Raw genomic sequence first — 14,621 nt, forward strand, 5'->3', positions numbered from 1 at the left:
CACTTCATATACAAACATTAACTCAAGATGGACCAAAGACTTAAATTAAGAGCCAAAATGATTAAATTCTTAGAAGAAAAAGGATAAATCTTCATGACTTGGTAATGGGTCTCAGACATAACATCAAAAGCATAAGCAACAAGAGGAAAAAAAAAAGATAAAGCTGGCCTTATCATAAAAACTTTTGCACTTCAATACATACTATTAAGACAGTGAAAACACAAGCCACAGAATGGGAGAAAATATTTGCAAATCATATACTATGTGATAAGAGGTTTGTGTCTACAGTATGTCAAAAACAAACAACCCAGTTAAAAAATGGGCAAGTGATCCAAATACACGTTTCTCCAAATAAGAGAAACAAATGGCCAATAAGGACATGAAAAGATGCTTGGTATCATTAGTTATCAGAGAAATGCAAATCCAAATCACAGTGAGATGTCACTACACACACATTAGGATGGCTATAGTAAAAAAGTCGGAAAACAGTAAGGGTCGACAAGGATGTAGGAAAATTGGAACCCTCATACATTGTTGGTGGGAATGTGAAATGACACAGTGCACTGGAAGACAGTCTGGCAGTTCCTCAAACAGTTAAACAGAGTTGTCATGTGACTCAGCAATTCCACTCTTAGTATATACCCAAGAAAAATGAAAATATACCTACACAAAAACTTACATGTGAATGTTAGAGTGGCATTATTCATAATAACCAAAAGATGGAAACAATCCAAATGCCTATCAACAGATGAATGGATATATAATATGTGGCATACCCATACAATGGGAAATTACTCAATAGAAAGAAATGAAGTACTGATATGTGCTACAACATAAATCTTGAAAGCATAATGCTAAGTGAAAAGCCAGTCACAAAAGATCACATACTACATGAATCCATTTCTATAAAATGCAGTATATACAAATATGGAGAGACAAAGAATAGATGGTGGTTGCTTACAGCTGTGAACAGGGAGCAGAGATACTGGGAGGTGATAGCTAAAGGGTATGAGTCTTCTATTTGAGGTAAGGAAAATGTTTTGAAATTGACCTAACTACACAATGTCTGCCCCTTATGCCCTTTGGTTATAGTCACATAATCAGACCTCAGCCAGATTCCATAACCACCCTGAACTTGTATCAGACAACTTCATCTAAGAATTTTTTTGTTACAAAGGACTATAACCACAAATAGAAAAATTCCATACTAATATGAGCAGCAGATAGGGGACAATAAAAGCACTTTCCCCAAAACTCAGGGTTTACTTTTAAGTGTAAAAGAATCAAAATTAGAGGGATCAAGTAAGTCTTTCCTATTATTTAGGAGCATAAACTTTTACTGACTTTAGCTCTAGATGATGTCAAAATTTATTATCTTTTAAAATCCAACCAGAAAGGATTCTGGGGCATGACATTTCTCCTTAAAGAAAAATTCCAAGTCACATTTTTGTGGTTTTGACAAAGTTGTCATTTGTTGCTATCTTCTAAGTTTGAACAAAAAAAGTGTTAAAGAAAATAACCCCACATTCAACTTAGATGTAATCATCAGTAAAGAACCTCCAAGGGAAAACACTGATTTTTAAATCAAGGATATAGTTTTCAGAATCATTCAAAGACTAAAGATGATTTTGAAATTTCACCTGTCTCCAAGAGAATGCAACCCTAAATAATAATTTAAAATCTCCCTAACTGCACAAAAGAGATGGTTTCCTATATTTACAGAGATTTGGGCCTTTTTTGTGGCTAGTGTTAGCCACTGGAAAATAGGATGATACAGCAAAAATTGAAGCCTTAGGATGGAAAGTAGATGAGAAACTACAATATTACACACACTACTTCAAATGAAGCCTACCAGCATTGGCAAAGTATGGGACGTTAGCTCCAAGCGGAGGTAATGGATGATGGTTCTGGCTGTCACAAGATAGGGAGCATTTGGGTTCCAGTCACATGGAATGAGGGATCCTGCCTCCTGAGAGCAGGAGGGGCAGGGGCTGTCTGGAGATTTGGACTCTCCATTCCTGGCAGACATTTCTGAAGGGACCCTTCTCATCAAAAATACAAAATTGTGATACTGAAGATTTCCTGGTGCCAAAAACATTCTTCCATGTTCCCTCCCTCCATATCAGCTTAGAAGAAAACTTATCTTTGAGAGAGTGAACTGATCCAAAATAAGAAGTACCAGGGGAAAGGGGCAAGAAACTGGAGTCCAGTTCCCAATACAGACAGCCTTCAGGTTTAATGCTCTGCAGCCACTGTCTCAAAATGCTTAAAAATTTGTGAACAAGGAGGCCTTCATTTTCATTTTGCACTGGGCCCTGCAAACTATGTAGCTGGTCCTGCCTGGTGTTTTTTTTGTACAGAAAATAAAAGCATTCCCAGCATCCAGGTCTGTGTGGTGGACGTGGGCAGAGTCCAAAGCCAATGACAAGTGAAGGGATCCAAGGATTTTCTGTGGCTTTGTAGGATCTCGGAAGGCAAGAGAGGAAGAGAAGAAGGGCCTTCAGCTAGGTGGGTGGACAGGAGCCATAAGAATCAGAGGATGGGGTCATAATAGGAAGGACAACCTATTTCATCACACCCAAGATGGCATGAATTGTTCGACACTCCATTATCTTCTTTACCAGCAGGAAAGCAAAATGGCTGATTAAAACTATAAGGTCATAGATTTCAAGACACATTGCAACCTGAGCAATTTCTACAAAAAGTGTGCATCGTTGAATCATAAAACATCCTACTATGTTGATATCAGCCACCCCAATTTCCTCTGAAAGTATGCAGACTTGAGAAATTAACTTGCTCTATCTTGTTTCATTAGGAATTACAGAAATGCCTCCCATTTTTATACCATTACAAAGGAGTCTGCCATAAACTACTGCTCACTTTCCTACTAAAAACCACACTTACTGAGCCCAGTGGCACGGCCTCTCAAAAGATCAGCCCAGAGAGCAGACAGGGATTCCCAGGTAGGTTCCCAATGTTTTACTAGCATTGATGGGTGTGCAGAGGGTGTCCATGTGCTTTGCAACGCTGATGTTCTCTATACAACAGCTACCATTTGCCACCCTAAGCCTAAAAGGTACAGAAGGCCTCTTTACAGATGCCCAGCCCTCAGACACGCCAACAAGGAGTTTTTAACAAGTCCCTGAAGCTGGGTGGGTGAACGACAAGGGCAATGCTGTGAAAGTCAGAGCGTCCTAGATGCCCTTGCTCCATGGAAATGCACCTGCGTGGCCAGCCCCGTATCTACCAGCTATGACCACTCCATCGTGGAGAGTGATGGGAACAGAGAAACACAGCTGAGGAAGATTTCTTCCCTCTTCCTGTAGGCAATGAACTTTGCCTCCAGGTGAGGAGAAGGGAAGGGTGGGGGGATGGTGACACATGACTGAACACGACTGTCAATGCCTCTTCAAGGCGGGCTGCCCCACTGAACCATCCTATTTTTCTAGCCCCTCTGGCAGGACTTAGGTTTTTGGTCACACCACTCAAACACTTCAGCATGGATTTTTTTTTTTTTTAAGATTTTTTTTTAAATTTATTTATTTGAGAGAGAGAATGAGAGAGAGCACATGAGAGGGGGGAGGGTCAGATGGAGAAGCAGACTCCCTGCCGAGCAGGGAGCCCGATGCGGGACTCGATCCCGGGACTCCAGGATCATGACCTGAGCCGAAGGCAGTCGCTTAACCAACTGAGCCACCCAGGCGCCCACACTTCAGCATGGAATTCAGGCTCTGGTAGCACTGTCCTTGTCTGGGAACGTATTTTAAAATAAGCAATGGTGCATAAAGCGAGACACTGATCATGTGAACCAGGGCGTAATAGAAAGTCCTGCAAAGAAATGGAGTGCACGCATACAACTCCTGTTGGGACCTCTTGATCTGGAAACAGTTCCCCTCCCTGTGGAAGTACTGGCTGTAGGACAGCTGAGGCAAAGAAGGCAAACTTTAGTGTCACTGGGCCACACAGAAGGCTCTGAGGAGGGAGCCCCGCCAGGGCTGGTGTGTCTGGTATGAACCATGAAGGCTGGGCTTCAGCCTTGAGCTTTCATCCCCACACCACCGCTGTCCCCTGCAGCCTTGCTGCCTCAGCTTGCCCGGGGGGCCCATCCATCAATTTATGTGCACCATCTTCTGGTGATGAACACTGTGCATTAAACAACAGAGCTTTAAAAAATTCTAAAATGTGGGCATGCCTGGGTGGCTCAGTCGGCTGAGCGTCTGCCTTCAGCTCAGGTCATGATCCCAGGGTCCCACATAGGGCTCCCTGCTCAGCAGGGAGTCTGCTTCTCCCTCTGCCCCTCCTCTCTGCTTGCATGCTCGCTCTCTCTCAATCTCTCTCTCTCAAATAAAATCTTTTTAAAAATTCTAAAATGTGTATTTAGCGGTTTTCTTTTGAACTACGTAGTTTTTACTTCTTTCTGTAATTGACATATAACATATTAGTTTACGGTGTATGATTTTAATTTCTCTCAAAGCACACAGCAGAGGAAAACATAACATATGTGCCAGCTATGTGTGCGGTGGGTCACTCATGGGTGGAGGTGCATGGGCAGAGAACCATCCGGCAGGAGGAAGGGGGGTGAGTGTGCACTCCGAACCCACGACTGCTGAAAAATTATTTTGACTGGCTGTTTTTAGTGATAAAAATGAGGTATTCAACCAGGGAGGCCAAGAATTTCCTGACAGTAGTATTATGGATGGGACGGCACTCCAGTGGATTAATTTAGAGGCTTGGGGACAGACGCATGGAGAAAAAAATGGCCACACCGGTTTTTCCTCTACAGAATTTAATGTCACATTTTCATTTAACCTTTCCACGTTCCACATTATGAAATTAGGAAATTAACATTTCCTATTTCACTCCCTCATTCACAGATTTTAAAGAATGCCAGTTAAGTAAACTAGAACAATATTCATAGCATTATTTTTTGATAACTGCTATTTACAAGACACGCAAAAGAATCATGACAGGACAAAGCTTTCTTCCTAGGTGTATTACATTCAAATTGACCCTCATAACTTCATTACATACTAAATCAACTTCATTCCTCTATTCGTCTTAGGCAAAATACATATATTTATTATCTATGTTTCCAGTTAATGTCCAAATGATCAGGGATCGTTATCTGTCTTAGCTATAAAAACCCTTGAATTTAAAGCGAGAGAATTAAACTCTAGAGTGTGTATGATAAACTGCTTAACTTATAGTCAATTTTTTTTTTTTTTTTTTGGAAAATTCTGCTTAGCAAACCGGGTAGATGAAGAATGTATACTTGCAAATATAATCTATCTAGGGATTTCAATTGTTTCTTCTCCCATCCCTCAAACTCAGCTTAAATTGAGCAGCCCCCTAATTAAAAATGACACAGTTTCATTATAGCTGTAGTAATGGAGTTCAGGAACACAGTGACAACAGTTTAAATCATATTACTCACCCGCATGATCCATTATACTCAAATTTTCCCTGATTCAATTGCATCGCTAAATCTGTCAAGAGACAAAAATAATTTAGCATCTCATCTCCCTGGACAAGGAAGACCACTATGGGTGATTTTAAACAATGGAAATCAGATACTGATCCTAGGCTGAAAGGTCCTTTTTAACGGGGTCTGTTGAGAGCACATAACTCTCTTCCCTGTTGAAATCATCTCGTGCTGAAGTCAAACATAAATGTGTTTTCATAAAGATCATGCTAGAATTGCTTTAAAAATTGGATTCAACATATGAGTCAAATGATTGTTCAATTAGTGTTGAGAGTATAGATGTCCAACTGGGGAGAACGAGCCTTATGTTCACAGAGGAAGGGTAGGCTGGGGATATCCAGTATGGTCACAGGAGTACAAACTTGATTAAAAACAATAAAAAATAAACTAGGTAGTATCATGGAAAAATTAGTGGCTTGTTCCTACTTTTAGACTTAGGGAGTATTCTTCTAGGGAGGTCTACACTGGCAGGGCATGGTTTATGATTTTTCTCTCCCAAGTGGATACAATCTTCTCTTTTTTCATTAGCAAAAGGAAAAAAAAAAAAAAAAGAACAAGCTGGTAGATTTTTTTTTTTTTCCTTCTTCAACATGTTGTGGTTGATCCTAATGTTATAGAATAAAACATAAGCTGACCTAGTGAATAAACTGGTTTAGGATCATTTAATCCATATAATGGATGGACAACTGAAAATACAACTTGACCTCCCATCCCTCCCTTTTTTTTTTTAAAGTAAAATCAGCAGTACCCTTTTATTTGGTTTCTGCTAGAAATACTATGGGATTGTACTGATATCTGGCCATAGTTCAGTATAGCAAGGACTGATGTGGATGCTGTGCAGACATTTGACTCCAGCTTCTGGTCCCTTAGAAGGAGCCACCAAGGGGAGGGAAGTACAGTCAAGCCCACATTCATGGCAAAGGGATGGAAGTCAAAAGACCTTTCAGTCAGTCCAGATAATAGGGAACAAGGTGGATGGAAACTCTCAAAGTATGGTGGATGGACTAGAAAAGGAAAATGCCCTCCCAAATCAGGAAACACGGGAGGCACCCCTCATATAGCAAAGGACTGAACAAGAAAAGGTTTTTATTTTGCTTTGTTTTGCCAATTTTAAGGACCAGGCTATGGAATTAACCACAGCACATGAATCGGTTTTGTGGCATATTTCTTACCTCTTTTAGGTAAATAACTAGAGCCCAGTATTTTTCTACCTCTAATCTTAAAATTGTGATCCTTGGCTCTTAAACAGACTTTAAAAACTTAAAAATGAAATTGTTTATACATTTTAAAAATTTACTCCTCTCCTTCCAGGGAGGGGAAAAGATCATATATTGGAAGCCTGCCTTTGAGTACACTTTGGAGGACCAAGTTATGGATTAGTGCCTCTAAGAATATATAAATCCTTACATACCGTTTTAGTGGAGTCTACTCTAGAATATTCCGTACTTTTATGATGAGGTGCTGTGTTACTGATACCCACTGAATGTTAACAGGGGGAGGGTACTCTCTAAAGGAGAAATGAGTCATAGTTACTGTACAGAGATATTCAAATTTTTTCTCATTTAATTCCGTCTCTGGAAACAAAGATAAGTTTGATCCAAAAAGAAGAAAAATTAGAAATATTTTGGAAAAGGGGACAATGTTTGGCAGATTAGTTGTGGTATTTATGAGAGGAAATTCAATTTAAATCAAAATATTTTGTCTTCCACCCTTTTTATGGCTCTATTTTTGGTTTTTCATGTCTCACCATTACATAAATCCAACATCACATTGTTTTGCCATATGTCTGCTTCCTTTAAAAAAAATGCCCACGGCCAACGGATGGCTACTGTTGGCACCATCCTGTCAAAGTGTTCTCCTGGAATTTGAGGTCACTGGCCATCAGTTCCTACCTGGGGTTTGATAGTTCAGTGAAACCATCTGGCAACCAGCATTCCAGAAAATCTGAGGCATGTAATTACTGGAATCGACCCGGCCTCCCTTGGGGTAAATGCGGCTCATTTGCCGTTTGTTATAACTGTGTAACTTATTAAGGAGAATGGGGGAAAAAAAGAGTATTCCAGAAGTAATAAATAAACAACAAAGGTCTAGACCGATAATGACAAATGCATAGAAAAAAGAGAGCAAATTTCACATTTACGAATGATGCTGAGGAGAAAAACCAGAGTTCACTGTGTAGACTATAAAAACAATTCACATTTGGGCAGATTTTCACAGTTGCTGTAGTCTTTCACACATATTATTTTATTAGCTCTACACCCACAATTATCTATTAGCCATTTATCTATTTTAGAGACTCCTGCCAAACCCAAAGTGCACCAGCCGTTCATTCCATTCACTACATAAGGATACTTCACAAATTCAATTGCGTGTGTCTTCAAGTAGCCCAGACCGACGGACTCGTTAAAAGAAGACATGTTATAATGGATATTGCGCTCTGGAAAGAAAAATAAAGATGCACTCAGCAACGCTCCCATCCAACCTTGTGGAAAGACAAGCAATAAATATAATTACATCCCAAATCATGAGGCTTTGGAGGCCGATGTTCTGTTATCATATTAGCAGCTCCTACTTTCATTAACGTCCTGTGGATAGAGACAGCTGACTTAAATAGTGATGGATTAAATTTGGAGTCATTAAACAAATTATGTATATATGTCCCACACAGCCACCCCTGAGATATGTATATATGATGACCGATGGTGGCTTCTCCAGCCCAAAAAATGATTATGAAAGTTTAAAAATACCGTACCCATTTTTGGAGGTTGCTTTTGATTAAAAGGGGTCTTACGAAAATACATCGAATGCAAGAAGCGATACTAAGCTCCCCTAGTGCTAAGAAATCCAGTCTTTCAGAGCCACCCTGTGGATGATGTAGGGAACGACAAGGCAATGTCTGCATGCCAAGGACACACGAGGCTACATGCATAGTCTGTGACGCAAAACAGGGTGAGATGGAACAGGGCCCGTGCCCAGAAAAGAAAAATGGGGACAAGTCAGATCACAGCTCATCAGCATAATAAAAGATAAGCAAACAAAAAAAAGGCAACAGAATTTAACCTTTGGTGTTACCTTCAGCCACATGGAAACCTTGGAACTTTACGGGCTGTGCATAGTTGATCATTGTAGACAAATATGGATGGATATTAGTGGTAGCACCTACATATTTATAAGATGCCATCCATGCCTGTTCATCTTCCACAGTAACCAGACCCTACAAACACAATGAAAGGAATATGTGTGTTGAGGACTTCGGTGGGACAGGTACATGCTACAGACATCCTCACTAAAGATGATGTGCACACATAGATTGAAAGATAAAGACCTTTTCTTCCTCAATTTTGCTACAGGATAATTTTAAAAGTTCCTGTCTAGAGGTGCCTGCCTGGCTCAGGTAGTAGAGCAAGAGACTCTTGATCTCAGGGTCATAAGTTCGAGCCACAAATTGTGCACGGAGCCTACTTAAAAAAAAAAAAAAAGTTCATGTCTATCATAGCCCCTAATAATATAAAAGGAGATAATAACAAAATATAAGCCTTCTCTTACATTTTTTTAAGATTGCCAAAGGACTTTAAAATAGTCAAGAAAGTATACTGAGGTTCACAGCAATCTATGGAAATGTATAGCAAGTATTATCATTTGTAATTTCATAAATTGCGGCACAAAATGGAAAAACAATTTCAGAGTGTATCAGAATCCCCTGGAGGGCTTGTTAAAACATACATTCTTGGACCTCATCCTCAGAGTTTCCGATGAAGTGAATGTGGGGGGAGGCCCAAGTATTTCCTTTCATCTAGCTCCTAAGTGCTAATGATGTGGCCGGTCTGGGGACCATACTTTGCTTAACACTGGTCTAGAATTTAAGCCACATACATAAGTAGTTTATGGTACTTTTTAAAAAAGCTTATTCTGAAAATAATCTGATAACCCACTACAGAGGACATGTCAAAATTGCATTATTTTACATAGAGGCAAATTATTTTGGTTTATTTCTTGGTAAATCGGAACGAAATAAACAACAAAAATAATACTTTCAAAAATGATCCACATTTTGTTGAGAGCTAACTTTGAAAACCCAATGAAGACTTACTTCATCGGAAAACTCAGAGGATGGGGTCTAAGAATGTATGTTTTAACAGGCCCTCCAGGGGATTCTGATACACACTGAAGTTGTTTTTCCACTTTGTGCCACTTTCCTGCATAGACTGATACAGGTGGATGAACCACTTAGTCCATTCCTATGGACTATTTATAGGAATGGACTAGTTTAAAAAAAATGGTCTGGCTGACTTATCCGATGATTTAACAATCTGAACATTCTAAATCCTCAAACTGATTTCACCAATAAAAACCTGAAATAATCAAATAATGTAACTTGTTTTTATTTTTAGTCATTTCTTTATATGTCCCGTCCACCTAAACAAGGGCAGAGGCCATGTCTGACTGCTTTCTTGGGTATTTAATGATGGTAAGTAACACCAGGACCATGTGCTAGGCACTGGTCTGAATTCCTGCATGCACAACTTCATTACTGCTAGTAATCATGTGGAGTAAGGATTAGAGTCCCACCCACTGACCATGTGAGAAGACTGGGGCCTTGAGGATTAAAGCAATTCGGTCACAGCTACTTAGCTAATACATAGCAGTGACCAAACACCAACCTCTGCTTTGTTGACCTCAATAGCTCCTGAAACTCTAGAAGAGCAGTTCATGAACATCATGGGAGGGATTGAGATCAGACTTATCCATAACTATTCCAAACTCACTATTTAGACAGTAAGAAGATAGGGTCTCATTCCAAATAAGACAGTGCCCCACAGACAGCCAGACATGATGTTCTGAAGCTCTGAAGAATGGGAGTCAAATTACAAGGCAAATTTCTGCCTGCGACGGCCACCAGTCTCAACACCATGATAAACCATTTGCATTTACTCAATAAAACCATTGGGGTATCATGAAGAATGTCAAAGAGGACAAAAGAAATTAAAAATTTAACTCAACTTATAATAAAGTCAATATCTAAGAACAGCAAATAAAAGTCCTAGAATGCCTGCAGTGTGAAATTAACTAATGATCTTTTAAAATGCCAGTGTAGTCGGAAACAAGACCACCTTCCTAGTATGCTGGGTCATCTGATGACCTATTAGGTCATTTTTATTTTCAAATTCAATGTGTTGATGATTACGCATTCCTATTATAGGAATGAAATCTCTAATGCCAACTAAGGGCCTGACTGCACTAAACACTTTTTTAAGGAGAAACATCTTATTCACCTGCCCTAGTTTTGTGATTTTTATCAGGATTTAATCACTTCATCACCGTGAATAATTCTTTCTTTTGAAGACTCTTGTAGTTAGATGCATTAAGCATGTGAATATGATAAACAGTAAGCCTGACATTCCATGGGGTGAGTGGGAGGGGGAGACAGAGGTAACATCATTTAATACAAACTGTTCAATATTAGAGGGGCACATATGGTATTTTGTAATGAAAACAAATTCCACCAGGTAATGATTTTCTTACCTTTTTGTTGATTTCATGTTCAAGGTCATCCGAAGCCTAAATTAGAGGAAGGTAATAATTTGTTTACTTCTCTAAAGGGTAAAATCCCAATTTTACTAGCCATATATATATAAATATTTAAATAAATATATGTAAGCTTGTTATTCTATTTATTTGTGAAGGTGGAAAATTATTGATGACATAAAGCCATCAACAAAATAAGTACTGGAAAGATACAACAGCCTGACTTACATACCAGAAAAATAAATCTTAATACTATCTCCCCTCCTTTGTTGTTAGTCTTTCCTATTTAGATGTTTCCTTATAGTAGTTTAATTATTTCATCATGGGGCCTGGAAAATAATTTGATGTGGCCACTTCTCCTGATCTGAAAAGGGCAGGCAAGCATGAATGGTTACTCGATTCAATACTCATGTGTGGGTACTGATAAAGGCTTTATGTGGTAAGGTAGCATTGAGGTAGGCACTGAGTCTTAGTAGGCATCCAAGAGTCTCCAAATAGTGGCAGTACTCTCTATCAGAAAAGGGAGGGTGTAATCTAAGTGTTCCTTAGGCTTTGCTTTTCAAACACTCTCCAATTTTCAGCTACTACCAAATGCATGCACCTCCTGGCATCTTCATCCACTGTCTTCAATGACTAAGAATCCCTGCACCCATCAAAGACCACACCCTCACATCACCATGGATACCATCCACTCTGACCTTCTCCAGGAACTCACAGGCAGTTATCCCTTCTCTCTCTTGCAAGATTCATCTCTCCCTCTCTACGGCACCATTTCCAAAAGTTTGCAAACACACTCTAGATTCATTCAGTCTAAAAATAACACTCCCTTGACTCCTCAGATTGCTATGGCTACCAGCCTATACCTTGCTTCCCTTTATAGCAAAACTTCTCAAAAGTATAGTCTCTACTCATTCACATCTGTCTGTTTCAGTGGCCCCCACCACACCATTGAAACTTCTCTTTTCAAGGTTATGAATGACCTCCATGTTGCCAGCAATGGACACTCTTGAGTCTTCTTAGTGAGTTTATCAACAGTGGTCAAAAACCAACCACTTTGCCAGGGGCCAGGAGGTGGGAGAAATGGGGAGGTGTTGGTCAAAGGGGACAAACATCTAGTTATTAAGAGCAGTACATTCCGGGGATCTAACAAATAGCATGGTGTCTATAGTTAACAACATTTTACTGTATACTTGAAAGTTACTCAGAGAACAGATCTTAAATGTTCTCACCACACACACACACACACACACACACACACATACACACACAGAGGTAATTATGAGGCAATGGATATGTTCATTAACCTTATTGAAATAATCATTTCATAATCTATCAAATCATCACCTATACATTTTCAACTTACACAATGTTATGTGTCAATTATATTTCAATTAAGCTGCAGGGAAAAAAGAAAAAACAAAAACCACCTTTCTTTTCATCTTCCCCCTGGTTTCTTGGCTTCCTTGATCTTCCTTCATCTATTTCCCTCCTACCTCTTGGGACATACCTTGCTCTTCTTTTCTGGCCTGCCTTCTCTGCCTCTACCCATGGATCATCTCACTTATTTTGATGGCTTTAAATCCTATCTCCTGAACTCCCAGTTTATATCTCCAGCCCCACCTCTCCTCTAATTCTAGATACAGGTGATGATGATGCTCACAACAATGGTGAAGATGAAAATGATAATAGAGCAGCAATAATGAATGCCTTAATGGGAATGACCATGTGCTAGGCACCATAGGAAGCTCTTTACATATTCTAGACCCAATGACTCTTCACAACGGACCAATGCAATAGGTATTATCATCTTCATTTTGCAGGTAAGAAAACCCATGCACTGGGAGCTTCAGTGACTTACCTGAGGTCACACAGGTAGGAAATGAAAGCAGCGTCATGGGTAAAGGCTACAGGTGCCTAGGTGGCCTGCCCCTGGAGTATCTCACTGGCATCAAAGATCCTGTCCCACTTGAGACACTGAGTTCTTTCTCTTCCAGTCTTCCCCACTGTCCACCCAGCTCCTCAGACTCAGACCCAGAGAGTCATCTCATTTTTCTCTTTCCTGCTTACTTGCCCACCTTCAGTCCATCAGCAAGTTGGATCATTTTTGTTTCCTCAGTAGACCTTGAACCCACTCAGTCCTGTTTCTACTGTCCGGTTTAAGCCTTGGGGGTCTGGCTAAGTGCAACAGTCTGGCCTAACCACTTTTCCCACGTCCACTCTTGCTCCCTTCTAACCAGTCTCCATACGGTCACATGTAGTGGTTTTTAAAAACTATCAGGCTGCATTGCTCCCTTCTTTAAACATTTTCAGTGGCTTCAGATTCCACTTGAATTAACATTTGAGTTTCTCATAGTAGCTTCCCAAATCCCGTATCATCTAGTTCCTACCTGCCTGTACAATCTCATCTTGTTTCCCTCTGCCCCTCACTCAGCCCACTCTGTTCAGTGTCTCTGTTGCTGTTATCTCATAGCTGGGCCCTTCCTCTACTTCTGTGCATGGCTGGTTCTTCTTTACCTTTGGGGTTCTGGTGTCCTTATTCCCTCAACCTCGTGATTCTCCATTTTAGCACTAGTTTTTAGTTTCATACTAGCACTTTCACAAATTGTAATTATATAGTTGACGGTTTATTGTCTGTTTCCTACTCCCTTCCAATAAACTCCCATCAGACTATAAGCTCCATGAGAGCAGAAACTAAGCCTGTTTTGATCTTTTTGGGGTTGTTATGGCCTAGACTATGCCTTGCACACAGTAGTACATAATGGCCATTTTTCTTGGCTAAACAGTTTGACGGATGGAAAAACTTTTATGTTTATTCTACATTAGGAGGGAGAGGAGATATCCAACTGGTGGGACTGGTTTCCTAATGAGGACTTGCTTGGGAGAATCGGGTGGGTCAACAGGCTAACCTCTGTCCCCAGGTTGCTGTTGTAATCTCATATTCACCTATAATAATGCAATAAATGATATTACTTAGAGGATACTGGACAAATAGGTGGTGGTCAACACTGGGCATGGCTAATGAGCAATTCAAATGTCTTTTCTAACTTATTATTGTGCATAGCTTGCATTAAGATACTGATTCTGGTCACCCAACGTAGAAAGGGAATTATAGGCTACTTTATTTTCTTGTAGTTGTCACATTTTTAAAATTCATAACTATTAGCTACTACTTCTTGACAATCATGAAAAAAGGGACACCGAGACTCTGACCTTCTTGACACTATTTGCAACAGCCTCCTTGTGACCCAAGTCATCAGCAGAAAGTTCATTTCCAAATTTGTATTCAGGGTGAGCTTCCTCCTCTTGGTCAGCTGTGTGAAAGACAAAAGGAAAATCCAGGAAGCCAAATTACTGCCCATTAGTCAGATCTTCTTCAGAACCTTGGGTGGAGCATGAACTCCTTCAGAAGGCAAGGAAGCTAAATGAAGATGGGAACATTTAAATAGGCAAACTTTTTCAAGTAAAACTCTCACTAGCTCTCAAGGCCAAGGAGCCCATCTTGTTAGCTGTTATTTCTCACGCATCTAGCATGATGTTTGACATGCGTGTTGCTTAATGCATTCTTCTTAAGTGAGTGATGATTTCCATCCCAGTACACTAACTGTAAAAATTA

General features: G+C 39.9%; 1 protein-coding gene across 8 annotated transcripts in view; it reads right to left on the reverse strand.

The window, feature by feature from the left end:
* Positions 1 to 14,621, reverse strand: part of PLCB4 (phospholipase C beta 4) — a 411,040-nt gene that overhangs the window by 55,276 nt on the left and 341,143 nt on the right. For 6 of the 8 annotated variants that reach the window (XR_010405777.1, XM_064572832.1, XM_064572829.1 and 3 more), the window contains 6 exons: positions 14,219 to 14,319; positions 11,006 to 11,041; positions 8,555 to 8,696; positions 7,835 to 7,964; positions 7,375 to 7,499; positions 5,435 to 5,486 (listed from right to left, as the gene is read on the reverse strand). Coding sequence is in view for 7 of the 8 variants with exons in the window: in XM_064572832.1 (XP_064428902.1) it covers positions 5,435 to 5,486; positions 7,375 to 7,499; positions 7,835 to 7,964; positions 8,555 to 8,696; positions 11,006 to 11,041; positions 14,219 to 14,319 (586 nt within the window). In the remaining variant the exon portion in view is untranslated. The remainder of the gene's footprint in view (positions 1 to 5,434; positions 5,487 to 7,374; positions 7,500 to 7,834; positions 7,965 to 8,554; positions 8,697 to 11,005; positions 11,042 to 14,218; positions 14,320 to 14,621) is intronic. The other 2 variants (XM_064572833.1, XM_064572831.1) reach the window with 1 other exon arrangement.

This window comes from Mirounga angustirostris, unplaced genomic scaffold (assembly GCF_029215605.1).
Source record: "Mirounga angustirostris isolate CCGP_5_RB_7025 unplaced genomic scaffold, mMirAng1.0.hap1 SCAF_10, whole genome shotgun sequence".
Classification (NCBI taxonomy): Eukaryota; Metazoa; Chordata; class Mammalia; order Carnivora; family Phocidae; genus Mirounga; species Mirounga angustirostris.